At 39.0% G+C, this 17,622-nt stretch overlaps 1 protein-coding gene across 1 annotated transcript in view; it reads left to right on the forward strand.

The window, feature by feature from the left end:
• Positions 1-3,710, forward strand: part of PAICS (phosphoribosylaminoimidazole carboxylase and phosphoribosylaminoimidazolesuccinocarboxamide synthase) — a 47,825-nt gene extending 44,115 nt beyond the window's left edge. Inside the window, 7 exon segments of the mRNA XM_043970723.1 lie at positions 153-221; positions 224-296; positions 299-334; positions 1,721-1,770; positions 1,773-1,881; positions 2,921-3,063; positions 3,065-3,710. Of these exon segments, the coding sequence (XP_043826658.1) occupies positions 153-221; positions 224-296; positions 299-334; positions 1,721-1,770; positions 1,773-1,881; positions 2,921-3,063; positions 3,065-3,094 (510 nt within the window). The 3' untranslated portion in view covers positions 3,095-3,710.
• The last annotated feature ends 13,912 nt before the right edge of the window (positions 3,711-17,622 follow it).

Consider the following 17,622-nt stretch of genomic DNA (forward strand, 5'->3'; position numbering starts at 1 on the left):
TGCTACATCTTAATCTTAAAAATGGACTGACAAAAGTGAAAAAATAATTAGACATTTTGTATGCCTTATTCTATTTAACGATCAGATCGTTTTATTAATACTTGTCAGCTTGCATTGTGGTTATGCTCTCACATCTGTATTCTTCTCTTTAGTTGCTGTCATAAGTGGAAAATCCATGCAGAGTTGTGGTAATGATGGGCTCAACTTCTGACCTTGGTCATTGATGAAAAAATTTAAGAAGGCTTGTGGAAACTATCGAATTCCCTGTGAGCTTCGAGTGACCTCTGCCCATAAAGGACAGATGAAACGCTAAAGATTAAAGCAGAGTATGAAGGTAAACTTCAAATAACTTACTAGCTAAACAAACATCATTCATCACTCTTGACACAACAATTATGTTTTTCCACCAATAATAAAGTTTTTTTTCTGTTTGGTTGCAGTGAGGGAAAAGGGTTATGGGGAAATTTTTTTTTTCTTTTAAGTGAGGCAAACTGGGGTTAAGTGACGTGCCCAGGGTCACACAGCTAGTAAGTGTGTGTTAAGTGTATGAGGCCGGATTTGAACTCAGGTACTCCTGAATCCAGGGCAGTGCTCTATCCCACTGCACCACCTAGCTGCCCCAAGTAGGGGAAATTTTAGTGAGACTTTATGGATATTCTTAAATTTAAGGGTGTTCTTTCTTCTATGGAGAATAAATTAAAGAATGAGTGAAAAAGGAATTCAGAAAGGAAAGCACATAAGGGGGTGTGGCAGGGATAAAATTGATTTATGAATTAAGTAGAAGGTAGCCATCCTTGGTCCTATATCATGATCTTAATCTAAATTGTATGTACGAAGATGCATTAAGGTATGGGTCTTTGGGTTTTAAACTTTTTCCTCTTTTACCCCCCTTTAACATTTTACCCCCTTGTAAAAAATAACAAGATAGTCTGGATTCCAGTATTTCCAAGTAAGAAAATATAGAAAGTAAAGAGGGGTGGGATAATAAACTTATATGAACTAATAACATATCTCCTTTGGGGTTACTTTTACATTATCTTAATTGTGTCCTGCCAGGTGGAAACCTGTGTGACATGACCAAATGCTCTTAAGTCAGCAATGATTTCTTCTGGAAAATGTGCCGGAAAAGTGTTCCTTGTGGCCAATTGTTGTAGGAAACAAAGGAAGTTAAGGATTTACCAGAGAATGAATATCTACAGAAAAATATCAGAAGTTTAATCTTTTGAAGGACATTACTGATTGATAATGAGTTTGAATTAACTCTTCTTTTTTGGTCAGATCCCACCCAACCTCATGGTTTGGGTGGGAATAAATTCTTTGAATGAGGGAGTAATTTAGAAGTAAATGACCTAAAGTTTATTAGAAAGGTCCAACCCTTCGTTGTAATATTCATTTATTAATTATAAAGTTTTCATGGCAGGAACACCCCTCTTCCAAGGCCACATAAGCCTTGAGCCTGGTGCCATGAGGGTCTTTGGCATATGAGAATGCCACTGGACCTCTTGTATTAAAATGCTGATATTATTAATAAAATGACTAATTACCCACTTGTTATATCTCTTGACCTTTTTAAATGCCATACTTCCCATAATATTAAAGGTAGCCCAGATTTGCTCTATGTCTATAGTGAAAACTCAATGTTAAGTCTTTGTTACTTTGGAGTGGCTTGGTTTTTTCTGTAGTTTTTCAGTCTGTAATCAGGAGCTCTTGTTTATTCCAGGAGATGGTGTTCCTACTGTATTTGTGGCAGTGGCAGGCCAGAAGCAATGGTTCTGGGACCAGTAATGTCTGGTAACACTGCATACTCCAGTAGTCAACTGTCCTCCCTTACACCTGACTGGGGAGCTCAGGATGTATGGTCCTCACTTCGAATGCCTAGTGGTAAGAAGAATACTGCAATACTTATACATGAAAACATTTTTCTATAATAGTGACTTTTAATAAAGGCAGGTTCTCTCTTCTTCCCCCTCTTCCCCCCACCCTTGTCTTTTAAAAATCACATTAAGGACGGCAAATATTCATTTGTTCTATAAGATTCTTTTTTTTTCCTTTTTTATTTTGCGGGGCAGTGAGGGTTAAGTGACTTGCTCAGGGTCACACAGCTAGAGAAGTATCAAATGTCTGAGGCTGGACTTGAACTCAGGTCCTCCTGAATCCCAGGGTCAGTGCTTTTATCCACTGCACGACCTAGCTGCCCCCATAAGATTCTTTTAAAATAAGGTATTGTGTTTATACTAACTAAAAGACATTTGTTGACAAAATTTGTTAACAAAACTATACTCTAGAATCAACTAAGAGTCTGTGGAAAATTAGTTTATGTGTGTGAACACATTATATATAGTTGGTTTTGCAAGCGCACCATATAAAGATCTCATTTATTCCTGAGATCTTAAATTCTCCCAACCCAGGAAGGGTTCTTAACAGTTGTTAAGCATAGTTCTGCATAATGTGGGAGGTCCACAGAATCTCAGATTTAGAAGGAACATAAGGTCATCTAATCCAATCAGTTTCTGAATGGCAGTCCCTTTCTTAGAATATTCCTGACCGCTGGACCAAATGATGGGTACATCTCTTTGGAGTTTGAATGGCAGAGGTATTGTATTAAGAATCAGACTCTAAATTTGAGCGGTTCTCATTGAGCACAGGGATTCCAACTTTTAGTACTATAGCTAACTAAAGTGATTTATCAAAATAGCAGTAGTCCTTAGTGGTCCAAAGTCCTATTTATTCATCTTAAATATTTTTTAAAATATATATCTGATCTTAAAAAGAACACCACACGGCCATATTTTATTTCTGTTTAATAACATGGCTAACAGGGAGATCTATGCTAAAATTCTATATAGTGAAAAAGTAGTTTCCTAAAAAGATATGTATTGTGTTACAGCTCAATTCCCTGACTTTTTTCCTGTCCCTACAGGTCTTGGCTGTTCAACTATACTTTCACCTGAGGGAGCAGGCCTCAATTTGCGGCCCCAGATATTTGGATTAAATAACCATTTGGTATGGGCATCTAAACTACGAGGAAGCATGTTAAACACATGGGTTTCCTTGAAGCAGGCGTGATAAAAAAATCAGAGAATGCAATTTGTAAGAAGAATGCAGTCCAATTTTCAAAGTAGTTAACAAAAAGATTCTAATTTAGCTTCTAAAATCATTAGAGATCAGGCGAGAGAAAAGATGATTCTAAACTAATCTTAGAGAAGTACTAATAAAATTTCTTATTTTGTTTTTTGTTCATGGTCTGGTAGAGTGTGTGTTTATCGTTAGTATTTATATTCCTTTATAAGTAGAGAAATATTGTAATACAGTCTGGAAAATATTTTTATGATCTGTTTTTCAATGTCTAGTAATAGCCATGTTGTCAGAGACATGTCATTCATATCCTGAGATAGGAGGTAAAATGTTGTTATCACAGCTAGCTCTCAAATTACTACCAGACTTTTAAAATACCCTAAATTTATAAGGTTAAAGCAAAAATATGTTAGAAATGATAAAAGCTATGGCTTCATCTCCTGTTTTAGTTATAGTCCGTTAAAATCTCTTATGTCTATAATTCCCAGTGTTTTCCAGGTTACTTAAAGTGGGTGTCAAGTTAATTCCCACTGAGTTTTCCCCTACTGACCCAAATAAGAGAATTGAAGAGAAGTGCAATTGTGTGACTTGCTATTTTCTTTCTTTTTTTAATGTAATAAACATTTTTATTTATACTTTTGAGCTCCAGTTTTTTCCCCTCCCCCTCCCCAAGGTGGCAAGCAATCAGATATGGGTTATACATGTATGATTATGTAAAATATTAACATATTTGTCAGTGAGTTGATATTTTTGCAATATTTCTGGTTGTATGATTTTTATTTTGATCTATTGGCTTAAAAAGTTAGCATTTGCTTTACCGTGTTCTGTTTTTAAATCTTAGCCAATTTCTCAAAAAAATAACTAAGCATTTATTAAGCACCTGCTCTGTGCTGGACATGGCTAGGTGCAGGGCTACAGAGGCCAAAGAAAAAAACCATTCCTTGCTCTCAAAGGAATTTTCATTCTCTGAAGAAAGACATATACATGGGATAATTTGGACAAAGAGAGTAACAGTATATTCATGTTGTAACAGTACAGCAATCAAATTGTACTTTTAATGGTCTCTAGTAGCCAAAATAGGCAAAATTATAAGTGAAGGCTTGATCTAAATTTATCGCATAGCAAGAGTTTAAAAGTTTCTATTTGCTTCCGTGGCTTCCAGTCTCGCCCATCTTTTCACTCTAGGCAAACTATTTAAGCTTCTGTTAAACTAAGAAAATCTCCATTAACTAGCCTTTCTACACCACTAAATCCCTTTCTTTACCCTGTCTTTTCTGCTTCAAACTAACCCCTGTACCGCTACAACAATCTGTTATACCTCCTATTTTTCAGCATCTTCACTCTCTTTCCCCTTCCCTAGCTTCTATCCCTCCACCAATAGGTTTAACTTGACAAAAGAAAATTTGGGGGAGGGGGGCGATGAGGGTTAAGTGACTTGCCCAGGGTCACACAGCTAGTGTCAAGTGTCTGAGGTCAAATTTGAACTCAGGTCTTCCTTTATCCACTGCACCACCTAGCTGCTCCTAGTACGTTTAACTTGAAAGGAAAAAAAACCCTACACTTTGTTTTTGTTTTGTTTTGTTTCTGGGTTTTTTGCGGGGCAATGAGGGTTAGTGACTTGCCAGGCGTCACACAGCTAGTACGTGTCAAGTGTCTGAGTCCAGATTTGAACCTCAGGTTCCTCCTGAATCCAAGCCAGTGTTTTATCCACTGCGTCACCTAGCTGCCCCCTACACTTTGTTTTTTGTTATTTGTTTTGTTTTGTTTTTCATTTTGGGAGGGGGGTGCAATGAGGGTTAAGTGACTTGCCCAGGGTCACACAGCTAGTAAGCGTCAAGTGTCTGAGGCCGGATTTGAACTTTGTGTCCTCCTGCATTCAGGGCCAGTGCGTCACCTTGCTGCCCCCCAAAAACCTACACTTTGACCCATTTTCGTAATTCATTTTGTTATATTCTTTTGGAGGTGCTATCCCTTCCTTGATATTTCACCTATCACTTCTATAGATGATTCCCAAATCAGTATCTTCTCTTACTGCTGTTTTTGCGAATGTTTTTATCCCAAATCTCCAATCTGTGCTAAATCATCTCTCTACTGAATCCCAGCTGTCCAAAAATTAACATGTTCCCCACAAACGAGCTTATCCTTTGTTCCCTATTTCTCTAATTCCTCACCTGTCCTCCAGTTAGTGGCTCGAAACTTTAGTCATATTTGACACCCCTCTTAACTTTACCTTACTGGCATCAGAAGTCCTTATCTTTCATTGTTTAATTACCCTTCTCCTTGGCATTCTTGACACATTTAAAATCTTACCATGTTGGATCTAAAGAAATACTGATACATTCTACTTGGTTTCCCATTTCTAAGCAGTTTCCCTTTATCCTACACTTATCAATAGTTTTTCAGTTTATTTTTTGTGAGAAGGAAGCTACTGGGCGGGTCTGTACTTGTGATTTCATCAGTACCAAGTTCCCTCCTCCAGTGCTAAATAGCTACTGTTACTGCAAGTTGGACACTGGAAGGTTAAGGAGTCCTGACTGAGGCCAGCCTTTTCCACACTCACTCTCTCCAACCAATAAATTGATTAATCTCCTAAATGCCATTTTCAACACTTCAATACTAAAATAAATTCTCTTCCCTAAGTAAGATACCAATACAGTAGATCCAAATTCCCCTTTGTGACGCCTTTAAACAAACTCAAGACATGTTTGTCTCTCGCAAATATGTAGTTAGGGTTTTTCCTGCCCTGTGTCTTTGCCTCCTTTACACCCCCTTCCCCGACTTGACATGCCCTCCATACCCCATCGCAGTACATGCTCCTCAGGCGCACATCCTTATCGACTCCAGTTGTCCCTGTATCTTAACTGGCACACAGCTAAGAAAGTAAATATGTGCCCCTGAACTAACAACGTTTATTACCTGCTATTCAGATAGTACATATCTTTGTCTATGGCTTTATAGCAGTTACTTTGTATACTTGTCTTCTAAAGGTCTTACCTCTCAACAGAGATAAGCTCTTTAAAACACTGAAGTTGTCTCAGTGCTGTGCATTTAATCACACATTTTAATCATGATTTATTAGACTTTAAACTGTGGTTAGAATAGCCTAGAATCAGAAGACTCAACTTTCCAGTTCTAGCCCCAACCACTCCCTCATGTAAAATGGGCGTAAAAAATTACCAGCTTTGCATCCACCAGTTTTCCTTTCTGCCTAAGAATCTTGGAGGATTGTGACATTTCCTTCTAAAATGGCAACAGCATTACTTAGCAAACTGAGATTGCTGGATGTTAGTCATGTCTTTTTTTTTTTTTTTTTTTTGCAGGGCAATGAGGGATAAGTGACTTGCCCAGGGGTCACACAGCTAGTGTCCAAGTTGTCAAGTGTCTAAGACTGGATTTGAACTCAAGTCCTCCTGAATTCAGGGGCCAGTGCTTTATCACTGCGCCACCTAGCTGCCCCCTGTAGTTCATGTCCTTAACCAAATTATAGTCCACTCTACAACTCTAATTTCTGAACAAGTGAAGCATCAAGGAAATAAGCCCTATAATATGTGCCCCCTAGCATCTTCTTGACCCCAAAGAGAATCATAAAAACTGTCCCACTGGAAATGTAAACTACCAGATAGGAAATAATGGTGTATCCAAGAGAAGGCTTTTTTTCCCTTCAGAATTAATCATAATAGCTCTGCTATTTGCTGGGGATTTTGTACACATAAGGCAATTACAGCTTAGAGAAACAAATTTGAATGATTTCACGGCTCTCAAATACTACTCTAAACCAGAGATTCTTAACCTTTTTGTGTCATTGGACCCCTTTGGCAATCTAGTGAAGCCTTCAATAATGTCTTGGGGTGGGGGGGCAAGGAGGGTTAAGTGACTTGCCTGGGGTCACATAGCTAGTAAGTGTCAAGTGTCTGAGGTGTCGAATTTGAACTCAGGTCCTCCTGAATCCAGGGCTGGTGTCTGTATCCCTATTTTACAGAGGAGGAAACAAGGAGACAGAGTTGAAGTGCTTGTCCTGGGTCCAGAAGCTATTGTGTCTGAAGCTAGATTTGACTGAGGTCTTCCAACTCCAGGCCCAGAGCTCTATTGCCATTTTGTGTTTTCATGTCACCTAATTTATACTTTTTCTTCTCTGTTAAGGATTAATTAATCCTCTTTGATTTTTATTTTTTCTTAGACTGTCTAATATTTTTGCTGGCTCATAGCTCTCTTCCATAAGGTAAATTTTACTTACCTTAAAATCTTAGGCAGTTGGCTTTGGTCCAGCAAATCTCAGCCTGGAGAGAGATAGAACTGATAAACATTTATTAAATGATTACAGTATTGGCATGAATTTCTGCTGTTATCTGTACAAGGAGACATTATTTGATATTACTGCAGGAACAACTGGTGCCCTGTCAAAAATAACGTAATGATTAAATCACAATGGTTTTCCAATTCCAGTAAAAGTAAACTCCAAGGGGCAGCTAGGTGGCGCAGTGGATAGAGCACTGGCCCTGGAGTCAGGAGTACCTGAGTTCAAATCTGGCCTCAGACACTTAACACACACTTACTAGCTATGTGACTCTGGGCAATTCACTTAACCCCAATTGCCTCACCTAAAACAAACAAAAAAGTAAACTCCATATTTTACTTTATTTCCTATAAGTTTACCTAAAGTTAAATTGGTTTGTAGTTAAAGATACTTTTTAGATACCCCTTTTCCCTGTATCTGTATTCCCTACTCCCCCCCCCCCCCACACACACACAGATCCCCTTCAGGGGAAATAAGGGTTTTTGTCTATTCTCTTATATTAGCACAGTAATTTTTTTGTTATTTCATTTTTTTAGAATCTACATGGATACCTTCTGTCATTGTCACCTTCATTTCTTAAATCTCTCTCCCTTCTTTGCTCCTTAAAGAATCTTACATTGTGACAAAGAAATAAATAGAACTAATCCATCAACTAAATCTGATAGGATGTTGAATGTCCCACTTCTGCAAAAGCAAAGGAAAGGACAAACATTTTCAAGAATATTTGAACCAATTCACAGACTTATCACAGTGATGGAAATTGATTTTATACAGATAATATAGCACTTTTCCTTTGTTCTTTTCTTAACGGCTGATCAAAGTTTATTATTTTCTATTGAGTATCATAAAGTTACTGAGCCTACTAGAAATAGAAAGCACATGGTGATTTAGATAATTTTTTAAAAGAAAGAAAAAAGTGCAGTTTCTTGTTTGGGATATTTTGTTTTCATTAAAAACAAAAACAAAAAATAAGGGGACAACTAGATGGCGCAGTGGTTTAAAGCACTGGCCCTGGATTCAGGAGTACCTGAGTTCAAATCCAGCCTCAGACACTTGACTCTTACTAGCTGTGTGACCCTGGGCAAGTCACTTAACCCCCATTGCCTGCACCAAAAAAAAAAAAAAAAAACCAGGGCAGCTAGATGTCACAGTAGATAAAGCACCGGCCCTGGATTCAGGAGCACCTGAGTTCAAATCTGTCCTCAGACATTTGACACTAGCTATGTGACCTTGGCCAAGTCACTTAACCTTCATTGCCCCACAAAAAAAACAAAAAACAAAAAAACAACTCGTTCTACCCTTAAGCAGCCTGCCTAATCTAAGAGGTAGATGGGAGAAAGGACTCTGACATCCAGGGTTTCATAGAAAGTAGCAGGGAGGGCAGTGCTGCTCATTCAGAAGGCCTAACATGGTGTTACCAACCTTGAGTTGCTTTCTCATGGCCTCTGAGCCAGGTTCCAGGGGATCATGCCATGAGCAACCTGGAAAGTTAAGTGCTCTGGAAATTCCAATACAGTTTATCATGAATTCAACCTCCTGAACAAAATTCTTGCCAACTAATGGCCTAGGTCTCATTTTGGAAAGACCTGAATTGTAGGGGATCACTTCCCCAGAGTGGGAATCAATCTTCCCACAGAAACTGTTGCTAGAAATGGAACCAGAAGTATTTGGTATTTTGGGCTGCTAAAAGTAAACCACTAGTCTGGACAATGTTGCTGCCATGCTCTTGTCGATCTTATGATGATGTAAACCCCTAGTGGAGCTCTTGAGAAACCCTTGTTAAGCACTGAACTCTTCAGCAGCTGCCAATTCTAGGTAGCTACCTGGAGAAGGGGTGGTAGGCACAGAGCTCTTTGTAAGGGAGATCACTGGAGGATACTCCAACACTGCAACTTCCTCCTTTATTCTTTTTTTTTGGGGGGGGGGCAGGGCAATGAAGGTCACAGCTAGTACATGTCCAATGTGTGAGAATCGGATTTGAACTCGGGTCCTCCTGAATCCAGGGCTGGTGCTTTATCCACTGTGCCACCTAGCTGCCCCTTTCTCCTTTATTTATTTATTTGGGGGGGGGAGGCAATTGGGGTTAAGTGACTTGCCTAGGGTCACACAGCTAATAAGTGTTAAGTGTCTGAGGCTGGATTTGAACTCAGGTCCTCCTGACTCCAGGGCAGGTGCTCTATCCACTGCACCACCTAGCTGCCCCTCTTCCTTTATTCTTAATGGACAAAGACTATTTTCAACATGCTTATGATTTTTTTTTCCATTTCACAGTTTACTTTTTTAAAAAAATGTAATAAATAACTACACATTATTTCAAAGCTACCTGCATTTCCTGTGCTTCTAAGTTTTGTTCTTTGCTGTGCACTTTTTTCTCCTTCCCCTCCCTCCCTCCCCACCCCCGCCCTCAAGCTGGCTACCCATTAGACTTAAATCATATGTGCTGTGTCTGTGTAAAAACCATCCAACCATTACTATCTATTTGTCATTTCTTTTTCTGGATCAAATAGTATCTTCCTTCACAGGTCTTTGTAGTTGATTTTGAGTATTTATAATACTCAAATAGGTCATTCAAAGTGAATTAGAACAATATTTCTGTTACTGTGTATAACATTTTTTTGGGTTCTGCTCATTTCAGTCTTCATTATTTCCTACACATCTTTCCCAGTTTTTCCAAAGTCAACCAGCCTCATCATCTTCATATAGCACAATAATATTTCATTACAATCATACCACAATTTGTTTAGCCATTCCCCTAATTGATGGGCATTCCCCCAATTTCCAGTTCTTTGCCACCACAAAAGAGCTGCTATAATGTGATTTATATGTTTTAGAGCTACCTATGCTTTAGAACATATAAGTTCTTTTCCTTTTTCCCCTAAATACCTTGGAAAAGACCTGAATAGTGGTATTACTGGGTACAAGGGTATACTCAGTTTTATACTGTTTGGACATAATTTGCTCTCCAAAATGGTTGGATCACTTCACAGTTCTGCCAGCAGTGAATTCGTGTTTCAATTTTTCCACATCTCCAATTGTCACTTTCCCCTTCTGTCATTTTAGCCAATCTGATAGGTATAAGATAATATCTCAAAGTTGTTTTTAATTTGCATTTCTTTAAGCAACAAAGTTCTCTATTTGAGAGATAAGACCATCATCTGAGAAACTATTTATAAAAATTTCTCAAAATTTTCTGTTTTCCTTCTAATCTTGACTACATTGGTTTTATGTGTTTTATTTGTTTTTGTGTTTTTTTGTCTTTTTTGCAGGACAATGAGGGTTAAATGACTTTCGCTGGGTCACACAGCTAGTAAGTGTCAAGTGTCTGAGTCCAGATTTGAACTCAGGTCCTCCTGAGTTCAAGGCCAATGCTTTATCCATCTGTGCCACCTAACTGCCCTTACATTGGTTTTATTTGTATAAAAACTCTTTAATGTAATTGAAATTATCAGTTTTATACCTCTCAATGCACTCTGTTATTTATTCATAAACTATTCTCCTGCTCTAGAAATCTGATAGGTAATATGTTCTGTGTTCTGATTTTCTTATGGTATCTTCCTTTTATGTAGGCCATGTACCCATTTTGACCTTATCTTGGTAAATGGTATAAGATACTAATCTAGTGCCCAATTTCTGCCATATTGCTTTTAGAGCTTTCCCACTAATTTTTACCTGATAATGAATTCTTGTCCCAAAAGCTTAAATCTTTATATTAGTCAAACATAAGGTTACTGTAATCAGTTGCTGCTGTGTGTTATATGTCTACTCTCTTCCTCCTGATCTACCTCTCTATTTCTTAGCCAGTACCAGATAGGTTTGATAATTATATAGTATAGTTTAAGATCTAGTACTTCTTTTTTTTTTTTAAGTGACGCAATGGGGGTTAAGTGACTTGCCAGGGTCACACAGCTAGTAAGTATTAAGTGTCTGAGGCCGGATTTGAACTCAGGTACTCCTGACTCCAGGGCCGGTGCTCGATCCACTGCGCCACCTAGCTGCCCCAAGATCTAGTACTTCTAAACCTCCTTTCTTTACATTTTTCTGGACTAATTCCTTTGATATTCTTGACCTTGTATTCTTCCAAATGAATTTAAGGTTGTTGCTTTTGTTCTTAGCTCAGTAAAATAAATTTTTGGTAATTTAAATGGAATGACATTAAACAAATAAATTTGTTTAGGTAAAATTATATTGACTCTGCCGTGAACAATTAATATTTCTCACTTATTTTAATCTGACTTTATTTGTATAAAATGTTTTATAATTATGTTCATGTAGTTCCTGGGTTTGTTTTGGTAAGTACCAAAACCTGGAAGTACCCAGGCATTTTATACTGTCTCCAGTTATTTTATTTTATTTTTTTTTTATTTGGTGCAGCAGTAGGGTTAAGTGACTTGCCCAGGGTCACACGGGTAGTAGGTGTCAAGTGTCTGAGGTCGGATTTGAAACTCAGGTCCTCCTGAATTCAAGGCCAGTACTCTATACACTGTACCACCTAGCTGCCCCCACTATCTCTTCTTGCAGGGTTTTGTTGGTAATATATAAAAATGATGATTTATGTGGTTTTCTGCTATATCCTACTGTAACGAATGGAATGACGCCACCTGCTGGAGACTTACTGTAGAAAGCTCCACCATGAGGAGAAGGCCCTCTGAGGGCAAGGCCACTGTGGCTTTTCTTTGGTGTCAGGACAGTGCTGTTTGCTTGTGGGTACTGGTCTATCAAAGCTACCAGCCCAATCACTTGAGCCTTCCATTTCGGGGAGGAGGACACAAAGTAGGAAGCAGATGCTGGTGAAGGGTTCTCTCTCTTTTGGTTCCTGACCTCACCATGGTGGGTCGGATGATGGGGTCTCATAGAAATAGTTAGAATTTTACCTTCTTCTCCGATCCTAATGCTCTTTAATAAATTCTTAAATACTCTGCTTAAGCTTATAATTTATTGGCGACCACTCATTAGATTTTAGATAGTATAGCTAGAATTTTAGCCCCTTACACTACTATTTCCTAAAATTATTGTTTCCACTAACTTTCTAGTTGAATCTTTAGGATTTTCCAAATACATCATTGTATCATCTATAATAATCAATAGTTTTATTACCTCGTTGACCAGGTATGGGGGTGCAGAACTCCCCAGAAGTTCTCTGGGGCCACATCAAGGAACTTTCTCCTTGAGAAACTAAGCCAGAGGACAGATAAAACCCTAGAGAGATAAGCGGAACCCAATTGGACTGAGCTAGCTTTGGATTCCCACCCTTCATTCTAGTCTCCCTTGGGTGTGGCTGTGGCCTTTGTGTCCTGAAGAGAGTCACCCCTCACCCCAATTCCTCTAGTCACTACCAGGGGGGGATGGTCCTCCACTCCTCATCCCAATTCCCCCAGCTACCCCTTAGGCCCTCCCTCACTAAAGGAACTTTTCAGGGGCAAATGGTCCACCCCCATCAGTCTACTATAAAAGTACCTTCCAAGGGGCAGCTAGGTAGCGCAGTGGATAGAGCACCACCGGCCCTGGAGTCAGGAGTACCTGAGTTCAAATCCGGCCTCAGACACTTGACACTTACTAGCTGTGTGACCCTGGGCAAGTCACTTAACCCCAATTGCCTCACTTAAAAAAAAAAGAAGTACCTTCTAGTCTCCTGTTTGAGATTTGGTACTCTGAGCCATGTGCTTTGTGCCTATCTCCCCATGAGAGGTCCAAGGATTTCCTGTCATGGTTTCCTCCCCCCCATCCTTCCCTTCCCTGGCTCCTAAATAAACCTACCACCTTATTCTAACTACTTTTGTGTGCAAGAGGGTATAATTCTTTAAAAAGGAATTCCTAAGAACCCCCCAACCCCTAACCCAAACCCCATACCCCATTCCCCCCATTACAACCATTTTGATTCCTTGAATTTCTTTTTTCTTTTCTTATTGCTATTGCTAGCATTTCTTTCTTTCTTTTTTTTTTTTTAGTGAGGCAATTGGGGTTAAGTGACTTGCCCAGGGTCACACAGCTAGTAAGTGTTAAGTGTCTGAGGTCAGATTTGAACTCAGGTCCTCCTGACTCCAGGGCCAGTGCTCTATTCACTGCGCCACCTAGCTGCCCCTATTGCTAGCATTTCTAATACAACATTGAATAATAATGTTGACAGTGAGTAGGCATTCTTGTTTCACTCCTTGATCTTATTGGAAACCCTTCTAGCTTATCCCTAATACACATAATATTTGCTGATGGTTTTAGGTAGATGCTTCTTATCATTTTATGGGAAATCCCTTTCTACCTATGCTTTCAAGTGTTTTTTAATAGAAATGACTTGTATTTTATCAAACGTTTTTCTGCATCTAGTGATAGTCATATGATTTTTGTTACTTTTATTGATTGGGCATAATAAATTATGTTAATTAATTCCTGCATACCTGGTATAAATCCCACTTGGTCATCACAATGCCTAATTTTTGGAATTATATTGTTGTAGTCTCCTAACTAGTATTGTATTTAGGATTTTTGCATCCATATTCATTAATGAAATTGGTCTATAATTTTCCTTCTGTTTTTGGTCTTCCCTGGTATCTTCCTAGGTACCAATACATAATTGTTTCATAAAGAAGTTTGGTAGGACTGCTTTGCTTTTATTCCAAATAATTAGATTGAGTATTGGAATTAGTTCTTTAAGATGTTGGTAGAATTCACTTGTAAATCCAATCTGGTCCTGATGCTTTTTTCTTAGGAAGCTCATTTATAGGCTGTTCGAGTCTCTTTGTCTAAAATGGGGTTATTTTTAGATATTCTACTTCTTCTTTCGTCTATGCAGTTTATATTTTTGTAAATATTCTTCCATTTCACTATAATTGTTAACTTTATTGGCATGTAATGGGCAGAATAACTCCTTAATTTGCTTTGATCTCATGTGCTTATGATTTTAAAACATGTTCCTCATATAATTTTGGGGGGGGGTGAGGCAATTGGGTTTCAGTCCAGTTGTTGTTGTTTGTCATTCATTCTGTGAGGTGTGTGTGTGTGTGTGTGTTGTGTGTGTGTGTGTGTGTGTGTGTGTGAGGCAATTGGGGTTAAGTGACCTTGCCAGGGGCACACAGCCTAGTAAGTGTCATGTGTCTGAGGCCATATTTGAACTCAGATACTCCTGATTCCAGGGCTGGTGCTTTATCCACTATGCCACCTAGCTGTCCCTGTACCATAGAATTTTAATAGTTGAATGAAAATCATTTAAGCTAAATGTAATCCTTTGCTTTAAAGATAAGGAAATAAGTCCCAAAGCATAATGTCTAACAGGAACTAGGTGGCACAGTAAATAGTACTGGCCCTAGAGGCAGGAGGACCTAAGTTCAAATCTGGACTCAGATACATAACACTACTAGCTATGTGACCCTGGGCAAGTCCCTTTACCCAGATTGCCTCAAACTTCTGGGCCATCTCCAGTTCTGCTGATGTATATCTTGCTACTGTACTCATGGCTCTGATAGGAGAGAGTGAACTGGTGAGTTTGCACAGCCATGCCCCACCTAATCCCAATTTACTGCAAGTTGTGACATTACCTCTCAATGTCATAGTCCTCTTCAAGAATGAATTTAAAAAATAAAAAAATAGGAGGCAGCCTGGGTGGTGCAGTGGATAGAGCACCCGCCCTGGAGTCAGGAGTACCTGAGTTCAAATCCGGCCTCAGACACTTAACACTTACTAGCTGTGTGACCCTGGGCAAGTCACTTAACCCCAATTGCCTCACACACAAAAAAATTAAAAAGAATGAATGACAAACAACAACTGGACTAAAACTCACATAACTAGTGTTCTAGACTCTGTTACTAAAAAAGCTATGGGACTTGGAGCAAGTCATAACTTCTGGGCCTTAGTTGCCTCATCTGCATGAAAAATTTGGATTCTTTTTCTTTTGTTATCTGAACAATCTGAATGCCCCAAATCACTGCTAGTAAAATGACAGAACAGGGACTGAACTGTCAAGCTTCTTGGTCCCCCAGGTTCTTATCTCTCTAGGACCTCTCCTTTCAGCCCCATGGCAGAGTCTAAGTACTCTTAAAAAAGCAAAATGTTAAAGCTTAGTTCAGCAAAACAATGACTTCAGTTACTTTAAATTCTCGCCATTTTGTGAGATCATGATACTGTTCTCTATTATGCTTAATGATGGATATAGTAACAAGTTGGACAATGCAGTAGAATGTGTCAGAGTTCTGTGTTTGAAAGCTATCACTATCCCATAGAGCCTCGGCTTCTAAGTAGTTTGGGCTTTTTAACACAATCATTTTATAACCCAAATATCTAGTAGCTTTATATTGTGTCAAACCTAAGTAAGATAGGATAAGGAAATAATATATGTGCCACTAGCCTAAGGATTTACAATGTAGGACAGGAACTCTTGACCTGTGGTCTATAGACCCCTAAATGATCATTCAATTTGGATAAGGATAAAGATAAGTCTTTATTTTCACTAATCTCCAACCAAAATTTAATATATCCTTCAATTATTTAAGAACATTTTGAGAGGAGTTAAAAGAGTAATGGAAGGGAGTCATGTGATTTGGGTTCTAGTTCTAGATCTAACTATCTGTATGACTGGGTTTGTCATCCTCTCTGAACTTCAGTTTCTTCATGTATAAAATGGGTGAAGCTAAATTATCTCAGTCAAGATTTTATTTCTAATTTTCCTTGCTGAAAAGGTGACTTTTGAAAAAGCAATCTTAAACTTGGAGTACACTTCCAGCAATAAGTGCCTATAAGTTTCTGCTATCATCCTTAATCTAAAATGAGAATTCTTCTGCTGATGTTTTCTGCACTGAAATTCCTACTGTCCAAAGGACTTTGGTCTGATTTAGAATCATAAAATGTTAGAGCTAAGTCAACCTACTCATTTTACAAATAAAGCCACATATCCACAGGACTTTCCAAGGGCATAGAGTTGTCATTTCTGAAACCTGTACCAGGCATAACCTTAAAAAAAGACTGCCAAACTACTTCTGGTAGACCAGAATGGTTTTTTACATTTTTAAATGTAAGGCTTTATTTAGTACAAAAAATTTTAATACGATACTTTATTGTAAAAACTAAGAATCATTCTTAGCTCAAATGATACACAATACAGGCAGCAGGATGGCCCTTAAGGAAGGGGGAAATCTCAGAATGTTCAATCATTCTGATTGCTAAAGCTGTATTCTTTTTGGGGGCTTTTCCCTGGCCCCAGGGAAGACTTACAGGTATAAATACAGGATGCCCAAATAAGAAGAAAATCCAATGGTTGCACCCCATAACTCCTAAGAAGGACGGTAGTAACGAAAGACCAAGCGACTAAAGAAGTGACAGCATTACAAATACAAGGTCCATACAGCAAGATGCATGCAGTGATCACAGTTATAGGTATAACAACCATGAAGTCCAGGATGGAAAGCTGGAGAACAATTGGCTGTCAGTGTCTGCCATGATATCCATCCATGCCCCAGAGTATCCTGAACCTTGCATGCCCCACCTTAGGCAGCAAGTAAATAGTCTAAGGCTATCCTATTGTCCGTTACTACACTGGCCAAAGAATCTTGGGACTCTTGGAGGTCCTCGAGGCCTACAGCAGTTTCATTAGAAATCTTTTCAATTGCTAAGGTCAGATTAGTCAGGATTGCCTCATGTTAGAGGTACCCCACCAAAGGAATGGCAAGGGCCGAAGTTTTACAACTCCACCACAGGAAATTGTCCCAAGACCCCCTTTTTTGCCCTAGGCCTTTCCTCGGGAGGGAGAGGGCTCAGAGGGTTCTGATACAGGGATACACAAGGATCTATAAAACCTGAGGGGCACTGACAGTATAATGGACATAGGGCCTGAGGCAAGAAGTGGTTACGACCATAGACTTAAAAGCTTCCTCAGGAGACCATCCTAGCACAAAGAATGGTATCTCTTCCCAAGATGCCATGGGTGTTGTATAATGACCACAAATAAACCTATATCCTGGAAGAGCACAGATAGATGGCTTGGTTGACCTTAACATTGTAATAACATGAGCCCCCTGCCTGCAGTAGGGTGTTTCCTTGAAACTACAGGGATATGCCATAGAGGCATTAAGGCCAAGAGCTAGGGACCACAGTTCTCTTCACTCTGTGGATGTTTCTTACTTTTCCAGCATTCAGAAGGGCCTGCCTTAGTTACTGCTTCTCTTAGGTGGGATGCTTCAGTCCTTGAAGCTGCACGCTAGGTAGAGTAGGTACAAGGAGCAGAAGGGTCAAAGTAAAAAATGAGGGTACAAAGGAGAAGGAATACTCATTCC

Source organism: Dromiciops gliroides, chromosome 6 (genome assembly GCF_019393635.1).
Source record: "Dromiciops gliroides isolate mDroGli1 chromosome 6, mDroGli1.pri, whole genome shotgun sequence".
NCBI classification, from domain to species: domain Eukaryota; kingdom Metazoa; phylum Chordata; class Mammalia; order Microbiotheria; family Microbiotheriidae; genus Dromiciops; species Dromiciops gliroides.